Source organism: Anguilla anguilla, chromosome 11 (assembly GCF_013347855.1).
Source record: "Anguilla anguilla isolate fAngAng1 chromosome 11, fAngAng1.pri, whole genome shotgun sequence".
Taxonomy (NCBI): Eukaryota; Metazoa; Chordata; class Actinopteri; order Anguilliformes; family Anguillidae; genus Anguilla; species Anguilla anguilla.
The window spans coordinates 34729899-34746177 of NC_049211.1; the positions used below are offsets into that span (position 1 = coordinate 34729899).

The following is a 16279-nucleotide window of genomic DNA, read 5'->3' on the forward strand; positions in this document are numbered from 1 at the left end:
CAAATTTCAGCTCACCAACCTGCGCTGAATATAAGCACGCCACACCTAGGCAGTGGTGTCTCAAATCTAATTTACTGAAGTTACGCGAAGTTACACTCAAGTTAGCCCATATTAAGTAAAGTCATTTAGTTGAAATGTATGTCGTGTAAAGCACAATCAGAATGCACAATACATGTAAAAAATACTGTAGATGTAAGACATGTATAGACATTTTGACTAATTATATTCTAAAGATATTCAGAAGATGCGAAAAACTAAAAATAAAGTGAGCATTCACTGAAAAAAACCTGAAAGAAATGCAGTCTAATGCATTTATTGACACGCTGACAGATTCATATTAAATAACAGTGCAAGATGATGTTGAACTCTTTAATGTATGATGTAAGTAACAGGTCTTAATGTCCTGGTTTCTCAGGTACTACCTGTTTGCTGGTGTTGACTCTCTCTCTCTCTCTCTCTCTCTCTCTCAGAAAAGATTTTAATGCCAGCAGATTACCGCAGTCTATCTGGTCTGCCAGGTGCGAACATCGTTATTGCCGGGACAGCACGCTGTCGGGTTTCAACTACCGGCTGCGAGTGTGGAACGTTGTGTACAGCATGAGAGTCTATTACAAAGAGGCCTGCCAGGACGGCGGTCACTACAGGCTGGTTCCAGGGACGCTGAACGTGAACGTGGGATGCACGTGCATCAAGCCCAGGTTAAAAGCACAGTGACGTGCACTCCTGCGCGGCACTGTAGCTGGCCTAAATGTGTCGCATACATATTATATGTGTGCTACGATTAATATTATATATTTCATTTACAAGTATGATATTTTAAAATATCTAAAAACGGGATAAGACATTAACTGACCATCAGTACATACACTGTGTGTATGCCCCAACAATCTTCCTTCTCAGTTTTACTTGAGATTGGTTTAGTAACCTTTAAAATTTAATCTAGAAACACAGAACACAGGATGGCGATGGCTTGCCACCCTGGTCTTAAGACATTTTGTCAGCAAGAGAAACTGACAGAACCTCATGTTGCTCTGACAAACTAGACAAATGGGCAGATTTTGGATTTGAAAATCTGTTATCAGAATAACGTTTAATTTAGTTAAAACAAAGAAGTACAAGATGTCCCTTCTACAGTTTGCCATGTATTCACCTACACTTCCAAGTGTGGTTTTTGGTTAATAACTTTGTTTCTCCATAGAGGCACATAGGCTGTATTTTGATATAAACCAAGCCTTCAGTGTGTTAAATGTTATCATTGTTTTTGCGTTTGTGGTTTTTATTTATTACATATTATATTGTCATTCCTTTATATTCGGTGAATCAGTTGAAAAATGCTTAAATAAATAAAATAATTATTGGCCCAGTAGTGGAGTGTGTAATGTTTTCTTTTTTTTTGCTGGCAGTTGCCAAATACAGTCATCAGGTTATTATTATGAGGAGTTCTGGAAAACAGATATGAAGTGTTTATAATGAGAAGCTTTCAGCTTGTGTGATTACACCAATTTGTGAATTAATAAACAATTTATAGTTTACAACTTATAGGCATAGTTGTTGTGTAACTTGAGCTTAGTGTAACAAAATGTATTTTTATACAAACACACAAATTAATGACAAGGCTTTAATTTTAAAAATTTTATTTTAACAAATGTCTGATCGCAAAGCAAAATTAAACAAGCCCTGGATAAGGACCGGGGGGGGGGGGGGGGGGTTGGGGGGTGATGCTTCTTCACAGTTTCAAGTTTTTTTTAAACGGTCAAACAGATTCTCATAGATACTCATAATGATAATGGAGTTGGCACTTTGAAGGAATAAAATACTCCCGCCCCCATATAAAGTGAAAGGAGGACAGTTTGGGCAGCAGGAGCCAGGGGTCTCCCGACAGTTTAAAAGCAAACTGCCAGTGCCTTACGGGTGGGAGACCACGGCACATGCCTGGTGCAGCATTTCACTATTATTACTGAAAGTTATTAACTGACAAAAAAAAAGCTGGATCGTATGGAGGGAGAGAAAACCTATTAGCGTAGCATTTAGATTTAAATAAGCTGCAGTCATGGCCACCAGAGTCACTTGGGGGAATGGGGGGGGGAGTGGGTCATAATTTGTTTAGAAATGTAACATTTTATTTCAAACTATTATCAGCACTGAACAATGAAAACTGCTGATCATTATAAAAGTGAGGTGGAGGAAAGTGGGGGAGGGGGCACGTCGGCGCCACGGCCGCCCGCCCCCCTCGCGCCCTGACACCCGACCCGCACAAACGAAAACCCGCTCAGCTCCGATCCGCTGTAATCCGCGCGTGAGGCCAAATCAGCGCGTGATGCTAGCGAACGTTACAGGTACAAAAAAAGGAGAGGGGCGGGCCGGGTTAAGGGGGAGAACGCATCACATCTCTCCTGACAGATTCACCAATAAACATCCACCGTTTCCACAGGACACCTTACAACACCACCAATGTTCACACACAGCGAAGAAATCTGCATAAATTAAGAGTCAGAAATAACAGGTGCTTAACAGGGGAAGATTCTGTACCGCTCACGGGGGTTAAAAGGGCTGTACCTGGGACCTGGTATCGAAGATAAACCGGGGGGGGGAAGGGTCACTCCCCTAAGGGGAGGAGCTTAAGGTCCTATTGGCTGGGGCGCTAGGCCACGGGCTGTGATGCGGCTCGCGAAACGGTGCGGAGCTGGGGAGGGAGAGGTCGGAGGTGGGAACCGCGGGCTGTGGAAAGCACAGCGTGTCAATAAGCAGCTCAACACCGCTGCGCTCAGGCCGGATCAGAGTCACACAGGGAAAAAAAACGAGTCAAGTTTGAGCCCAGGTTTTTCCTTTTTCAAAAATAAAAATAAAACAAAAGAGCAGCAAGACTGCTACTCTTTTGTTTTAGTGGACAGGAGTTTTTGGCGAAGGACTCATTTAGTCAGATGGAAAAACGAACTGAGACGTGGAAATTTAACGTCTATATTACAACTCAGCGCCTAAGATTAGCTGATTGCTCCTCCCTAAATACTATAGCTAAGAATCTTTGGCTACAATCCAAACACGCGCACCACAAATTTTTAAAGACTTTTTTGGCTTTTTTTGGCTAATGTTCAAACAGTCAATGGATCCTGGCTGAGTTTGAAAGTGGGCACTCATAGTACTGCCTGATAAATGTTGATGCTGACGTCCCAGAAGTTGGGTGGTGGTGGGGTAGGGTTGGGGGAAGGGGGGATGAATTTAAGACTGCTCAGAAAACCTGCCATGGTATCAAAAAAATTATAATGTAATGAACCATCCAAATAAGAGAAGGATATGATGTACGCTGAGACTGTGATTGCGGATGTAACTGAAACAAAGTGTTGATCCAAGGAACAGAACTGAATGCTAACAGCTCCCCCATCTGGACAGGTTTTATCATTGCAGTACCTTAAAAATAAAAATAAAAATATTTTAAAAAATCCTTTCTGCAAGCTCACAGAAAAACCCTACTTTTTGTCTTAAATAAGGAAGAAGCTACATGTAAGAAAACAATAAAAATCATGATTAATAATTATAATCAAAAAAGGGCAATGGACGAAAACACCAGAAACGCTTCAGAACTCAGAGTCTCAGACCGGTCCTCATCTGACGCTGGTCTGAGCTTCTACTTCTTCTCCTTCTTCTTGTCCTGCTAGAGACAGAGCATGAAAGGTTACCTGGCAACAAAAAAAAAGCTAAAGCATAAAAACATGACATAGAAATTAAGTTCATATTTATACTCGACAAAAATCCGCGAATGGGCTCAGGACACTTGTGCTGCTTTGAACAAATCCGCACCCGTTTCAGATAACATATAAACGCAAATGCACACACACACAAACACACACACACACACACACACATACGCACACGCGCACGCATGCACGCACCACTACAAACATACATGGCCAAATAATAGTGCTTACAAACACACCCAAATCACTTCAGCATGCAAGCGCACACGCGCTACAGCAGAATAAATTTGGCTTGGCCTGTGGATGTTCAGCCTGACAGGGCCTTTACAGTCTTTAAATTCCCTTTCACAACAGTCTCCTTCCCACACTGCCCCCTTTCCCTCCCACACCGCCCCCTCCTCCCGCACCCCCCCCCCTTTCCCTCAGACCGCACGCGCTCTGCAGCCTCACCTTCTCGTTCATGGCCAGGATGACCATGATCTTCCTGAAGATGGTCACAAAGTCCAGGAAGAGGTCAACACAGTGCCTGACAGAGAAAGGGTGTGTTTAGCCGCTGCTGTTTAGCACAGTGAAAAAGGTCAGGCATTAGAGTACACACAGACAGACTCAGCTGCAGGTGAGTCCGGGTTCGAGCATTTAGCGCTTCTAAGGCGGGAGTAAGCGGAGGAAGCGCGCTCACCAGATGTAGTCCTTGTCGCCGAGCTCCGCCTTCTCGATGATGAGCTGCGTGTCGAAGAGCACGAAGCCGCACATCACGGCCAGTCCCAGGTACAGGTGAGCCTGCGGGGAGAGGACACGCCCCCGTTAGGTAAACCCCGCCCCCCGTGCGGCGCATTCGGCGACGAGAGCTCCTGAGGGACAACCGCACGCTCAGAAACACAGAATGTGTACATGCAGCTCGATCCGGTCAAAATCAGCAGGTGTTTCATCCAACCAATCAGCACATGGCAGTCGCGCCTCATTTGCATAAAATACAGGTCGGTAAGCATCAATGCTCTCCCTGCTGTGCAGCTCTCTCAGTTAAGACACAGACGTCAGGGGTACTTAACAGGATGTCAGGGGTACATTAACCGACAACTGCTTCCCTCTCACTTACCTTAAAGAGTATCGCCGACCCCAAGAACAGGTTGACGAGGGACACCAGAAGCAGGATGGAGAGAGCAGACATCAGGGTCCCTAGAAGGGCAGCGATGGGCGTCCATTAAAAAAAAAAACATCCCCCGTGCCCCAGGCCACACATCTACAACACCAGCCTCTCGCTGCCATACGTCTCCACTTCCCCCTTTGAAGAGCACGCTTTTTACAAAGTTTTTTTCAAAATTCCAAGCCAGTGTTCTAGAACTAATTGTTACATCAGCATTAGAATGTTAGGTAAGAACATTCTGATCACACATTTGCGGGTTAAAGGGCGGGCGGTGGTGAGGCCTCACCTCCCAGGAAGAGGTAAGCCCTGCGCCGGGCGTACAAGGCGCTGAGAGTGAAGCACACAAAGACGACGGAGGTGGCCAGGAAAGCTGTCACAATGATGCTAAAGAGAGAGACAGAGAGAAGGAGGGAGGGAAGGAGGGAGGGAGAGAGAGAGAGAGAGAGAGAGAGACAATGATACCTTACATTCATATCACAGGAAAAGCTTCTCCACTGAAAAATAACTAAAATATGCTGCATGGAACATAATCACAATCATCAACAGTGGCTGTACAGCCAGTGACCCCACACTGCTGGGAAGAAGGCTCTTACCCTGGGTTAATGGCAATGACGTAGTCCATGGTAGGCCCCAGCCCCACACCTAACGCCATACAAGAGGAGGGAAAAACGTCAGCGTCAGCACCTCAAGCGCTAACCGGGCCATTCAGAAAGCCAATGTGCTTTTAGCCTCAATTTACCCACAACAACCCTCTCAGCTGCAAAATAAAGCATCGGACCTCGGTGTTGACGCTCTTCAGGCAATACCCCGTGACATAAATATGCAACTCAAGGCTGAGACCAATGAGCAAAAACATTTAGACTGAACTCCAAATACAGATCATACCGCCAACTCCAGGTTTATTTTTTTTATGGGTCTCTGCTGATGGAGGCGGGCGTGGGGCGAAAGCACCGCACCCTCACCTGTGAAGAAGGCGAAACCGGCCAGCATTCCGAGCCGCTGCTTCTCCGTCTCCTGGTTGTGGGGCGTCATGGCGAGCCAGGCCATCATTCCCAGGGAGCCCAGGAGGCTCAGGATCCCGCCCTGGCGGAGGCAAACGCGAAGCCACAGAGACCAATCAGATTCCACCGCTCGCTTATATATATATATATATACACGCATATACTTGCATTTATATAGCACTTTTCCGAATGCTCAAAGTGCTTTACAGTGAAGGGGAACTCACCTCACCCACCACCAATGTGTAGCACCCACCCGGGTGATGCACGGCAGCCATTTTTACTCTATACACGCAGCTAGCCACAGCGGTGTTACTCTACACAGCAGCTAGCCACAGCGGTGTTACTCTACACACGCAGCTAGCCACAGCGGTGTTACTCTACACACGCAGCTAGCCACAGCGGTGTTACTCTACACAGCAGCTAGCCACAGCGGTGTTACTCTACACACGCAGCTAGCCACAGCGGTGTTACTCTACACAGCAGCTAGCCACAGCGGTGTTACTCTACACACGCAGCTAGCCACAGCGGTGTTACTCTACACAGCAGCTAGCCACAGCGGTGTTACTCTACACACGCAGCTAGCCACAGTGGTGTTACTCTACACAGCAGCTAGCCACAGTGGTGTTACTCTACACAGCAGCTAGCCACAGCGGTGTTACTCTACACAGCAGCTAGCCACAGCGGTGTTACTCTACACACGCAGCTAGCCACAGCGGTGTTACTCTACACACGCAGCTAGCCACAGCGGTGTTAGTCTACACAGCAGCTAGCCACAGCGGTGTTACTCTACACACGCAGCTAGCCACAGCGGTGTTACTCTACACACGCAGCTAGCCACAGCGGTGTTACTCTACACACGCAGCTAGCCACAGCGGTGTTACTCTACACATGCAGCTAGCCACAGTGGTGTTACTCTACACACGCAGCTAGCCACAGTGGTGTTACTCTACACAGCAGCTAGCCACAGCGGTGTTACTCTACACAGCAGCTAGCCACAGCGGTGTTACTCTACACAGCAGCTAGCCACAGCGGTGTTACTCTACACACGCAGCTAGCCACAGCGGTGTTACTCTACACAGCAGCTAGCCACAGCGGTGTTACTCTACACAGCAGCTAGCCACAGTGGTGTTACTCTACACACGCAGCTAGCCACAGTGGTGTTACTCTACACACGCAGCTAGCCACAGTGGTGTTACTCTACACAGCAGCTAGCCACAGCGGTGTTACTCTACACAGCAGCTAGCCACAGCGGTGTTACTCTACACAGCAGCTAGCCACAGCGGTGTTACTCTACACACGCAGCTAGCCACAGCGGTGTTACTCTACACAGCAGCTAGCCACAGCGGTGTTACTCTACACAGCAGCTAGCCACAGTGGTGTTACTCTACACACGCAGCTAGCCACAGCGGTGTTACTCTACACACGCAGCTAGCCACAGCGGTGTTACTCTACACACGCAGCTAGCCACAGCGGTGTTACTCTACACAGCAGCTAGCCACAGCGGTGTTACTCTACACAGCAGCTAGCCACAGTGGTGTCACTCTACACACGCAGCTAGCCACAGTGGTGTTACTCTACACACGCAGCTAGCCACAGTGGTGTTACTCTACACAGCAGCTAGCCACAGTGGTATTACTCTACACATGCAGCTAGCCACAGCGGTGTCACTCTACACACGCAGCTAGCCACAGCGGTGTTACTCTACACAGCAGCTAGCCACAGTGGTGTCACTCTACATTACCTAATGGGCCAGTTTACCTGGAAGAGCCTTGTGACCACATGGACGTAGGAGCCAGCGGCCGCCACCAGCATGCACAGGGAAAGACTGGAATACACATTCTTCAGGTGCTGCTGAGTGGAGCTGGAACTGCAAGGAGAGGGAGAGGGAGAGAGAGACCAAGACTATGAGATCAAGACTCCAGCTCTGCTATATACAACCATTACCCAAACAGTAGTGACAGATAGCAAGCCATTAAGTGTCAACGTTGCTTCTGATCACTGGAGACGCAAAAACCGTGAAAGCCAACTGACTGAAAGTGCTTTATTTACACTGGGTAACAGGGAAAATGCACAATAGTGAATCAATAGATAGTGACACTTAAGTTACACTACATGGCGAAAAGTCTGTGGACACCTGACATCCAACATCTTATCCAAAATTATGAGTATTAACATGGAGTTGGTCCACCCTGTGCTGCTCTGGGAAGGCTTTATATTAGATGTTTGAGCATTGCTGCAGGAATTTGCTTCCATTCAGCCAGAAGAGTATTAGTGAGGTCAGCCACTGATTGGGCGATTAGGCCTGGCTTACAGCTGGCTTTCCAATTCATCCCAAAGGTGTTGGACGGGGCTGAGGTCAGGGCTCTGTGCAGGCCATTCAAGTTCTTTCACACCGTTCTCAACAAAACCTATACGGACCTCGTTGTGTGCCCAGGGGCACTGTCATGCTGAAACAGGAAAGGGCCTTCCCCCAAACTGTTGGGGAAGCACAAAATTGTCTAGAATGTGACTGTATGCTGTAGGATTAACATTTTCCCTCACTGGACCTAAGGGGCTGTGGCACTCAGTCCTCCGGAGAAGCAGGTTGGTCTTAGCTGAGCCGGTGGAGAAAGCACACGCACCTGGGCTGCGTTAACCAATCAGCCCAGGTGCTTAAAGGCGAGTTACTCTCCACAGTTCGGGGCCGAGACCGGGAGCCCGTACCGAGAGCACATTCATGATTTTCGTTTCACTTTCGTTTCATTTTCGTTTATCTGAGCACACAAGACAGAGAAGGTGAACCACCGCTGAAAAGTAGGAGCTGGTCCACTGGACAGCAGGCCAGCTACGAGCGGGGAACTGAACGAGCTCCGTTTTACTTTCTTTTGTCTTAAGTTACTTTAATGTGTTGTTTTAGTCTACTGTTTTTGCCCGGAACCCGTGAGGGTGATTGTTTGTTTATTTGATTTCGGGTTTGTATGGGTGCGCTCTCTCTCTCTCTCTCCATGCGGCAACCAACGGTGTTTCCCAGAACTGCCGCAACTCCCTCCCAGGGGTGTCACGCCGGCATGTGACAGGAGCCAAGCCCATACCACGAAAAACAGTCCCAGACTATGGGGTGTCCACATACTTTCGGTCATACGGTGCATGCGGGGGAAAAAAGTGAAAATTCCATTAACGACCAATGAAATTTCAAAGCATTAACGCTGGTGGCACTGCCTGTCTATTCACTATGCTTTATTAGCTTAACCTCATTCCAGAAACGTGATGAGACCGCACACGATCCACATCATGTGACTCTGCATTTGCAATTCTTGAATCGGCCCCGATTTTGCTCAATTGGGCAAAACGACCGAACAGTTCTACTAGCCCGAGGAAAGCAGGCAAACGTTGCTCCCAAAACACGCTACTGAGCCTATGACACAAACGTCTTGTGAGAAGAATCAAATCCGGAACTCAGAGAGAGGTGCAAACGGTATAACAATATAATTCTGTGCGGGTTGGAATGCTAATTAATGACACTTCCGAGTTCCACTGGTCCCCTGTGGCTGAAAGCAGAAAGAGCACTTCTGAGGTCTCAGGGCAGGGGCCATATATGCTTCAGCAAATGAGGGTGTCTAAACATGTGCCTGCTAAAAACAACCTTCACTGTTGTGGCCATTATATCACATTCATTCAGAAGATGCTATCGTCCAGCATGACTTCCGTTAGAGAAGATAATGACGTCTAATCGAACAGCAGTGCAAGACCGGCCAAACAACCTTCCCACACCAGCGACAGCACATGCAACTTCACTAAAACACTAATGAAAGTTTGTAGCTATGTTAACATTGAACCAGGATACAAAGCATTACTATATATAGACACATGTCCTTAACAAGTTATAAAAACCAAAATGAAGATTGGAGAAAACACAGGGAACACATAGGGCTTTTGGAGGGGATGAGGGGGGGGGTCTGCAAAGCGAAATACTTACATTTGTGAGAATTTGAACAGAGCGTCAAAGTTGATGTTGCGGTCAAACACGTTCATCTTGAGACGGGCTGGTCGAGCTGCGCTGATCTTCTGTCGAGATTGGGCTTTTCGTTCCCCACCACACCAGCTGCGACGCAGACAAACAACCAAATGAGCGGTGCGCGCGAAGAAAAAAAAAAGGGCTTTGAGAACCAGGAAACACGCTGCGCGATCTTATCGACGTTAGGCAACATGCAAAAGAATGTGACAGTACAAGTCTCCCGCGTCATAAAACATCCGACAGGCCCAGTGACAACGCTTCCGTTTCACACGCGCAGGGGAGAATTTCACTGCCGATGACTAGGCACAACATAACCTGTCAGCGGTGGAGTTTGAAATGATACGTTTTCTGGCAATGGGGAAAAGTGGGAGGGGACAAAATAAAACCTTGGCAAGGGCCCCCAAAAGGTCAGGGCCGCGGCCCTGCACAGGGGCCACACGGCTACAGTCATTACTACTACCTACTAACTACTAAACAAACTGCTAAAATGGCAAATGTAGAGGTAAGGAACGATACAGAAGACGGAACTGGAATGGCACAAGGAAAGGATAAAAAACGATTTCTAGCTAAGAATCACATCAAATGAGGCATTCTCATTTTTTTCAACAGATCCAAAATGCTGAGGGAGGACTGTGGGATACACAGACTGAAACAGTGCACACACCGAATGAGCACAAAGCACAGACAAAACAAAGTGCACATTAACAGGAAAAAATGGCTTCTTAAAGCACAAAGTCATTTTTCAAAAGTATTCCTTTTTATGTTGGTGTGCATGGGTCCTGACTCTTGTGTACGGCCAACTTTTCAGCTACTCAGCAGCTCTTACAAGGTTTTGGCCAGGAACACAAGTCTATCTAGTTTCTGGCTTGAGTGATGATTGGCGGCATGACAGAATGTTGCCACTGGAACTAAATGCCCTCAGAGGGAGAACGACAAGCCGACAGGGTTCATTCAAATAACCAGAGTCAACCTTGAACCAACTTTCCATCAACTATCGAAAAACAGTGATATCAACAAAAAAAAAAGTAAAAAACCTGTATAGAACAGTTATAAAATATGAAACTGGGGTGATGGGAGGGGCTGCGGACGGAGGTCACTGATTGTAGACACAGGACCGCAGCAAAACCATCTGTTAACATTAACTCAATAAGTTAGTTTGGTGGAGAACAATGAGCTACCATGCTTTAGCTCACATTTTAACTTCTACCATCACGCATTACTCTACGGCGCTGCTGCTACTAGCTGAGAACCGTGGAGAGCCTCAGTTTTGAACTTCCACTGCACTACAAATGGCCCACTGGAGTTGGCACAACTCTTGGGATCCGGTTAACAGCAAGTGAAAATCAATGTGTTAACAGCATTTCATGAGAAATATTTTTAATCGACTCTGTTCAGAAACTGAGAACTGGTTCTGGAACTGATTTCCAATTTCAGACCAAATGCCCAGCACCTTTAAATTTGCGCAGTCATATTAAATCAGATTGAATACATAATACTTAATCAATCAAGAAGAGGGGCGGAGATGGTTCTCTGACTTGCTTATGTAAAACCCTACTTCTACGTCATGGAAGTAAAACGAAACCTTTAACCTTCGCAGTGCATGGCTATTTCTCGCGCAAAATGCGGTGAGACGGCTTAATTTTTGTTTCTCTTTACCATAGGACTACTGTAATATATCATATGGAGACAGAATGCTCGCCTTTAGAACCAAAAGAAACATGTTTTAGTGTTTATTACCCCTTCAAAAGAGGGCGTATGGTAGAGCAGCAGCAGGTTTTGCATGAATGCAAGAACCCATGTGTGCTTTCTACAAAGTGCGGGCAGGAGGGGACTGGTTGCTGAGAGAATTTGCCTAAAGAAATGTCGCATCAGAATTGCTCCTGATTCTTGAATGAGGGCTGGGCTTGCGACATATATATATATACTATTATATTTCGCCAAATTAAAACTCATAGTATAATTTCAACACTCGTTTTCAATTATTATCGTTATTGTTCACATTATTATTACCAATTCAAAAATTATACGCGTCTCATGAGTAGGATATGACACTGCTCTTGCTAATAAGGTCTTATTTTGATATGCCCAAGACATACCCTAAAGTGCAATGCCCAACTGTCCATCCATTAACCTACAACTTTCGTCAACGGAAACAATCTTTGTATACTATAAACTGCTCGAAATATGACCGACAAACCACTGTTAGGTACAGGTCCACCAACCACAAGGTACGGTTTCGGTTTGTGCCGTCAAATTATGAGTTTCCGATGCATGCAAATTGAACTACCTCGACTTTACTTAGCTCAGATTATGACGTTGATCCAGATGAACTTCTGTTCGTTACTGAACACGCCAGCCTTGTATTCGGACGGGCGAGCCAGTGTACACGAAAATATAGATAAGTGCCCAAGGGGCGTTAACAAACATACAGGCCCAAATCTAGTTGGTAGCTTAGGCACCGCTGCGAGCGGTTACCACGTTTGCTGTAAACTAGTGTAGCTATATATATTTTATCGAATCAGTCGGAGATTGGGTCGTGGCCAAGGACAGTGACACCAAACGAGCAGGTGTTTACTAAATATTGCAGCTAGCGTACTGCGTTATAGCCAGTTCGACTACCAGATGCTTACAACAAACAGTCAATGTTGGCTAACACAGAGTTGCACTTCTTCGTAATTTTATGCAACAATAGTTGGCAAGCCGTGCAAAACCGTACATAATTGACTATAGCTACTCGACAAGCCAACAAAGTAGCTACCTATCCAGGTGGCTTTCTGGCAAACCAGCAGGCATATGATGTGAGGCAGTTGGAACCCGACGCCTTTTAGTTTTAAATTGCAACCTAAAAATAACACCAGCGAAACATTTGGAGGCAGAGACAGACTGCGTATCCGCGATAATAACACAGTTAGCTAACTCACCAACAAGCAAGCTAACCTTAGTGTATTGGACTTTGCTCCTTAGCATTAGCTACTAGCCTACCGGAGCACCGTAATTTGGCTAACTTCAAAATAAGCCAAGGCACGATGTATTTTACTCTGTATTTAGAGAGCCAACTCCTGACACCAAGTTTCGGAACGTTTAAAAACGCACGGAGCAGTGAGGTATGGAGGAACGTAACGAATAACTTACTGCGTCTATGTTTCAGCTTGTTTCTCTCTTTCGCTTTACTCCTTTCTTCCAGAGTTACACGAACGTCACATTCCTCCGTGGCAAAGCTGCGTAATGACGTTTAAACGTCAACATTAACGTCCTGTACGTCGTGCTGTGAATAGAATAGCATAAAAAAAGAATAAAATATAATAGGGCCATATAAGAAATTAAATAATTTGCATAAATTACATTTAGAAATAAAATTACAGAAATGTTAGTAAATTACACAATGTTAGTAAATTACACTATTGTTACAAATTAGAAATTAAGAATTATATTAAGGAAATTCTAGTAAGTAACTTCCATGTATAAACTAGAACATATATAATTTACTTAAAATGGGGAAGCACTAATACATTTAGGATTACGCCAAATCAGAAAATTAAATTAAAATTTAAAATTAGTTGTTGAGTGCTCTTGTTTTACAGCAGTGGTTCCCAATCGCGGTCCTATGGGCCCCCTGTGTATGCTGGTTTTTATTCCAACAAGCAGCTAATTTTTCAGAATTGGGTGCTCTTCATGTTTAGAGGGATTATGTACCCTCTTAAGCCATATTATTTCAGAACTAGCATTGCATGCCACAAAGAAAAAAATTCTCATGTCGATATTGGGCTACATTGCAAACAATCACATAAAAAGAAGTACGTTTTTTTTTTGATCAAATGAAAAACTGAGGTAAATCAATAGGCTCATAATTAGGCTGTTGAATATGTGTTTAATTTCCTTCATAATTGTCTGAAATAATGTGGCTTAAGGTGGTAAAATAATCCCTCTAAACATGAAAGCGCCTAATTAAGAAAAAATAACTGTGTGTAAAAAATTCTGGGATTGTGACTGCTTGGACGAAAACCAGCATACACAGGGGGGCCACAGGACTCGTTTTAGAGGAGAGGGACCTTAGTCTTTCATTCCGATGGCAAGATCTCAAACTGGTGATTCTGGGGATGTGAGAGAAGGGCCATTATACTTTGTCCGTTCTCGACTGTCCACTCCTTATAAAATTGTTTCATGGTTCTTCATGGTCTCCCTATGATCTTACTACTCTGTAACACCACCCTGTTCAGTCTGGTTTGTCTGATGTTAGTGGGAGAACCAAACCAGGCCGGTAGGCTGATGGTCAGTGTTGATTCAAAGAATGTGTAAAATGATTGTATTACTGACTGACTAATGTTCAATTTCCTGAGAACTGTCTTAACAGATATTTGGTGTGGATTCAATGAGAAATGGCTCCAAACATTCGTTTTTTAAACTATAATTGTTCCCAAATATTGAAACTCTTTCTATTGCTTTTGCTCCAATGGTAAGGTGTCTCAGGTGTGATGATGTTCTTTTGAAGTCCATGACCATTTCCTTTGTCTGTTCCATGTTCAAGTTAAAACAAAAAAAAAAATCATCACACCACTGTTGGAACTGGTTGATAGTAGTTTGGACTGTCTCCTCAGCTTTAGAGGTGTCCACAATCACTTTGTCATATGAATACTTAAACAGGTATCTTAAAAAGGACATTCGCTCCAACAGGCATCTGTGTAGTCTAAATCAGTGGTTCTCAACTTCGGTCCTGGGGGCCCACTGTGTATGCTGGTTTTCGTTCCAACCACAATTGCAATCCCGGAATTGTAACAAGCTGTTCATTTTTCTTAATTAGGTGCTTTTCATGTTAAGAGGAATTATTTACCCTCTTAAGCCACATTATGTCAGAAATTGCTATGCATGGCATGAAGAATAAAATCCCATTGTGTTATTGTGTTGTGTTTGAAGTGATTGCAAACAATCACTTGAAAAGAGGTAACATTTTTAACAGATCAAATTAACGAGGGGAATTAATAGCCTCCTAATTAGGTTGCTGAACACGTGTTTAAGTGCTTTAAGTGCATAATATTTCCCTTAAACTAATGAGCACAATACAGTTTGATTCGTTATCATTTTCTTTGTTTTTGAATTCTTTGTTATCTATCAAATGATTATATTTAGTGGCCAGGTGTCCACATTTTCCCCAATTAGGAACCTGTTGATTTGCCTCAGTCTTTATTTTGATTAGTTAAAAAGTTTTTTTAACCTCTTTACGGAATCGTCTACGATATAACACAATGTGAATATGGGACTTTTATTCTTCATGGCATGCATAGCTATTTCTGACACAAGGTGGTTTAAGTGGGCAAATAATCCCTCTGACATGAGAAGCACCAAATTAAGGAAAAATAATAGCTTGTTACAATTCCGGGATTGCAATTGTGGTTGGAACGAAAACCAGCATACACAGTGGGCCCCCAGGACCGAAGTTGAGAACCACTGATTTAGACTACACAGATGCCTGTTGGAGCGAATGTCCTTTTTAAGATACCTGTTTAAGTATTCATATGACAAAGTGATTGTGGACACCTCTAAAGCTGAGGAGACAGTCCAAACTACTATCAACCAGTTCCAACAGTGGTGTGATGATTTTTTTTTTTGTTTTAACTTGAACATGGAACAGACAAAGGAAATGGTCATGGACTTCAAAAGAACATCATCACACCTGAGACACCTTACCATTGGAGCAAAAGCAATAGAAAGAGTTTCAATATTTGGGAACAATTATAGTTGCTCTAAATAACACAGCAGAAACCACTGAGCCTTGTGGTGAACCAGTACATATGGTCCTGATGTTACTGCATTGCCCTTTGTATTGAAGGCCACTGAGGCATTTCTGTCAAGAAGGAGAATACCCATAAGATGACATGAGGGTTAATATGCATGTTCACTAGTTTCTGAACCATTAAATGTGGCTGAATTGTATGTATTGTGTGTCATTGACGTCTCTTTTCCATTGCTCATGAAATTGATCTAAATTCTATAAACTGAAAAAATCTCCAACAGAACATTTTGGACATTTAAAAAAAATCCAATTCACTTCCAAAGTTGATTGAATTGAGGGTCACTGGTACCCAATGAGACATCCCATATGAGGGCGATGCTACAGATGATTAATCATCACCCAATGGGGCTGTTGGCCACAGTCAGCACTGGCAGATTAGATATCAGACCATAGGGCCCATCCATACACTAGATCAGTTTCTGAACAGATGAACAGATACTGAACTGTAGGGCCCATCCATACAATATATCAGTTTCTGAACAGATACCGAACTGTAGGGCCCATCCATACACTAGATGAGCTTCTTCAGAGATACCAGTCTGTGAGCCCCATCCATATACTAGATTAGCATCTCAACAAAATGAGCCACCCAGCAGCCCTCTTAATAGTGTGATGTTGTTCTTCATGTCCTGCAGGAAGTTGGACTGTCCAGGCCAACTC

At 44.6% G+C, this 16279-nt stretch overlaps 1 protein-coding gene across 2 annotated transcripts; it reads right to left on the reverse strand.

Moving 5' to 3' along the window:
* Positions 1-1753: 1753 nt before the first annotated feature.
* On the reverse strand, positions 1754-13048 carry LOC118208354 (probable Bax inhibitor 1). 2 transcript variants are annotated; one of them, XM_035382949.1, is made up of 10 exons: positions 12964-13048; positions 9793-9918; positions 7596-7704; positions 5799-5919; positions 5430-5478; positions 5123-5220; positions 4789-4868; positions 4372-4472; positions 4143-4218; positions 1754-3646 (listed from the first exon to the last, which is right to left on the reverse strand). In XM_035382949.1, the coding sequence occupies exons 2-10, from the start codon at positions 9846-9848 to the stop codon at positions 3623-3625; spliced, it is 714 nt and encodes a 237-aa protein (XP_035238840.1). In that variant the 5' UTR covers positions 9849-9918; positions 12964-13048; the 3' UTR covers positions 1754-3622. The 2 variants fall into 2 exon arrangements, with proteins under 2 accessions (XP_035238840.1, XP_035238839.1); XM_035382948.1 differs by having other exon boundaries at positions 1754-3649.
* Between the last annotated feature and the right edge of the window lie 3231 nt (positions 13049-16279).

Excerpts from the sequence above, each read along its gene's own strand:
- LOC118208354 (XM_035382948.1), bottom strand. The coding sequence starts at position 9,848 with ATGAACGTGTTTGACCGCAACATCAACTTTGACGCTCTGTTCAAATTC. Across the intron at positions 5,479-5,798 it reads CGGTTTCGCCTTCTTCACAG|GTGTGGGGCTGGGGCCTACC; the intron begins GTGAGGGTGCGG and ends GTATGGCGTTAG. Across the intron at positions 4,473-4,788 it reads GGTCGGCGATACTCTTTAAG|GCTCACCTGTACCTGGGACT; the intron begins GTAAGTGAGAGG and ends CTCTCCCCGCAG.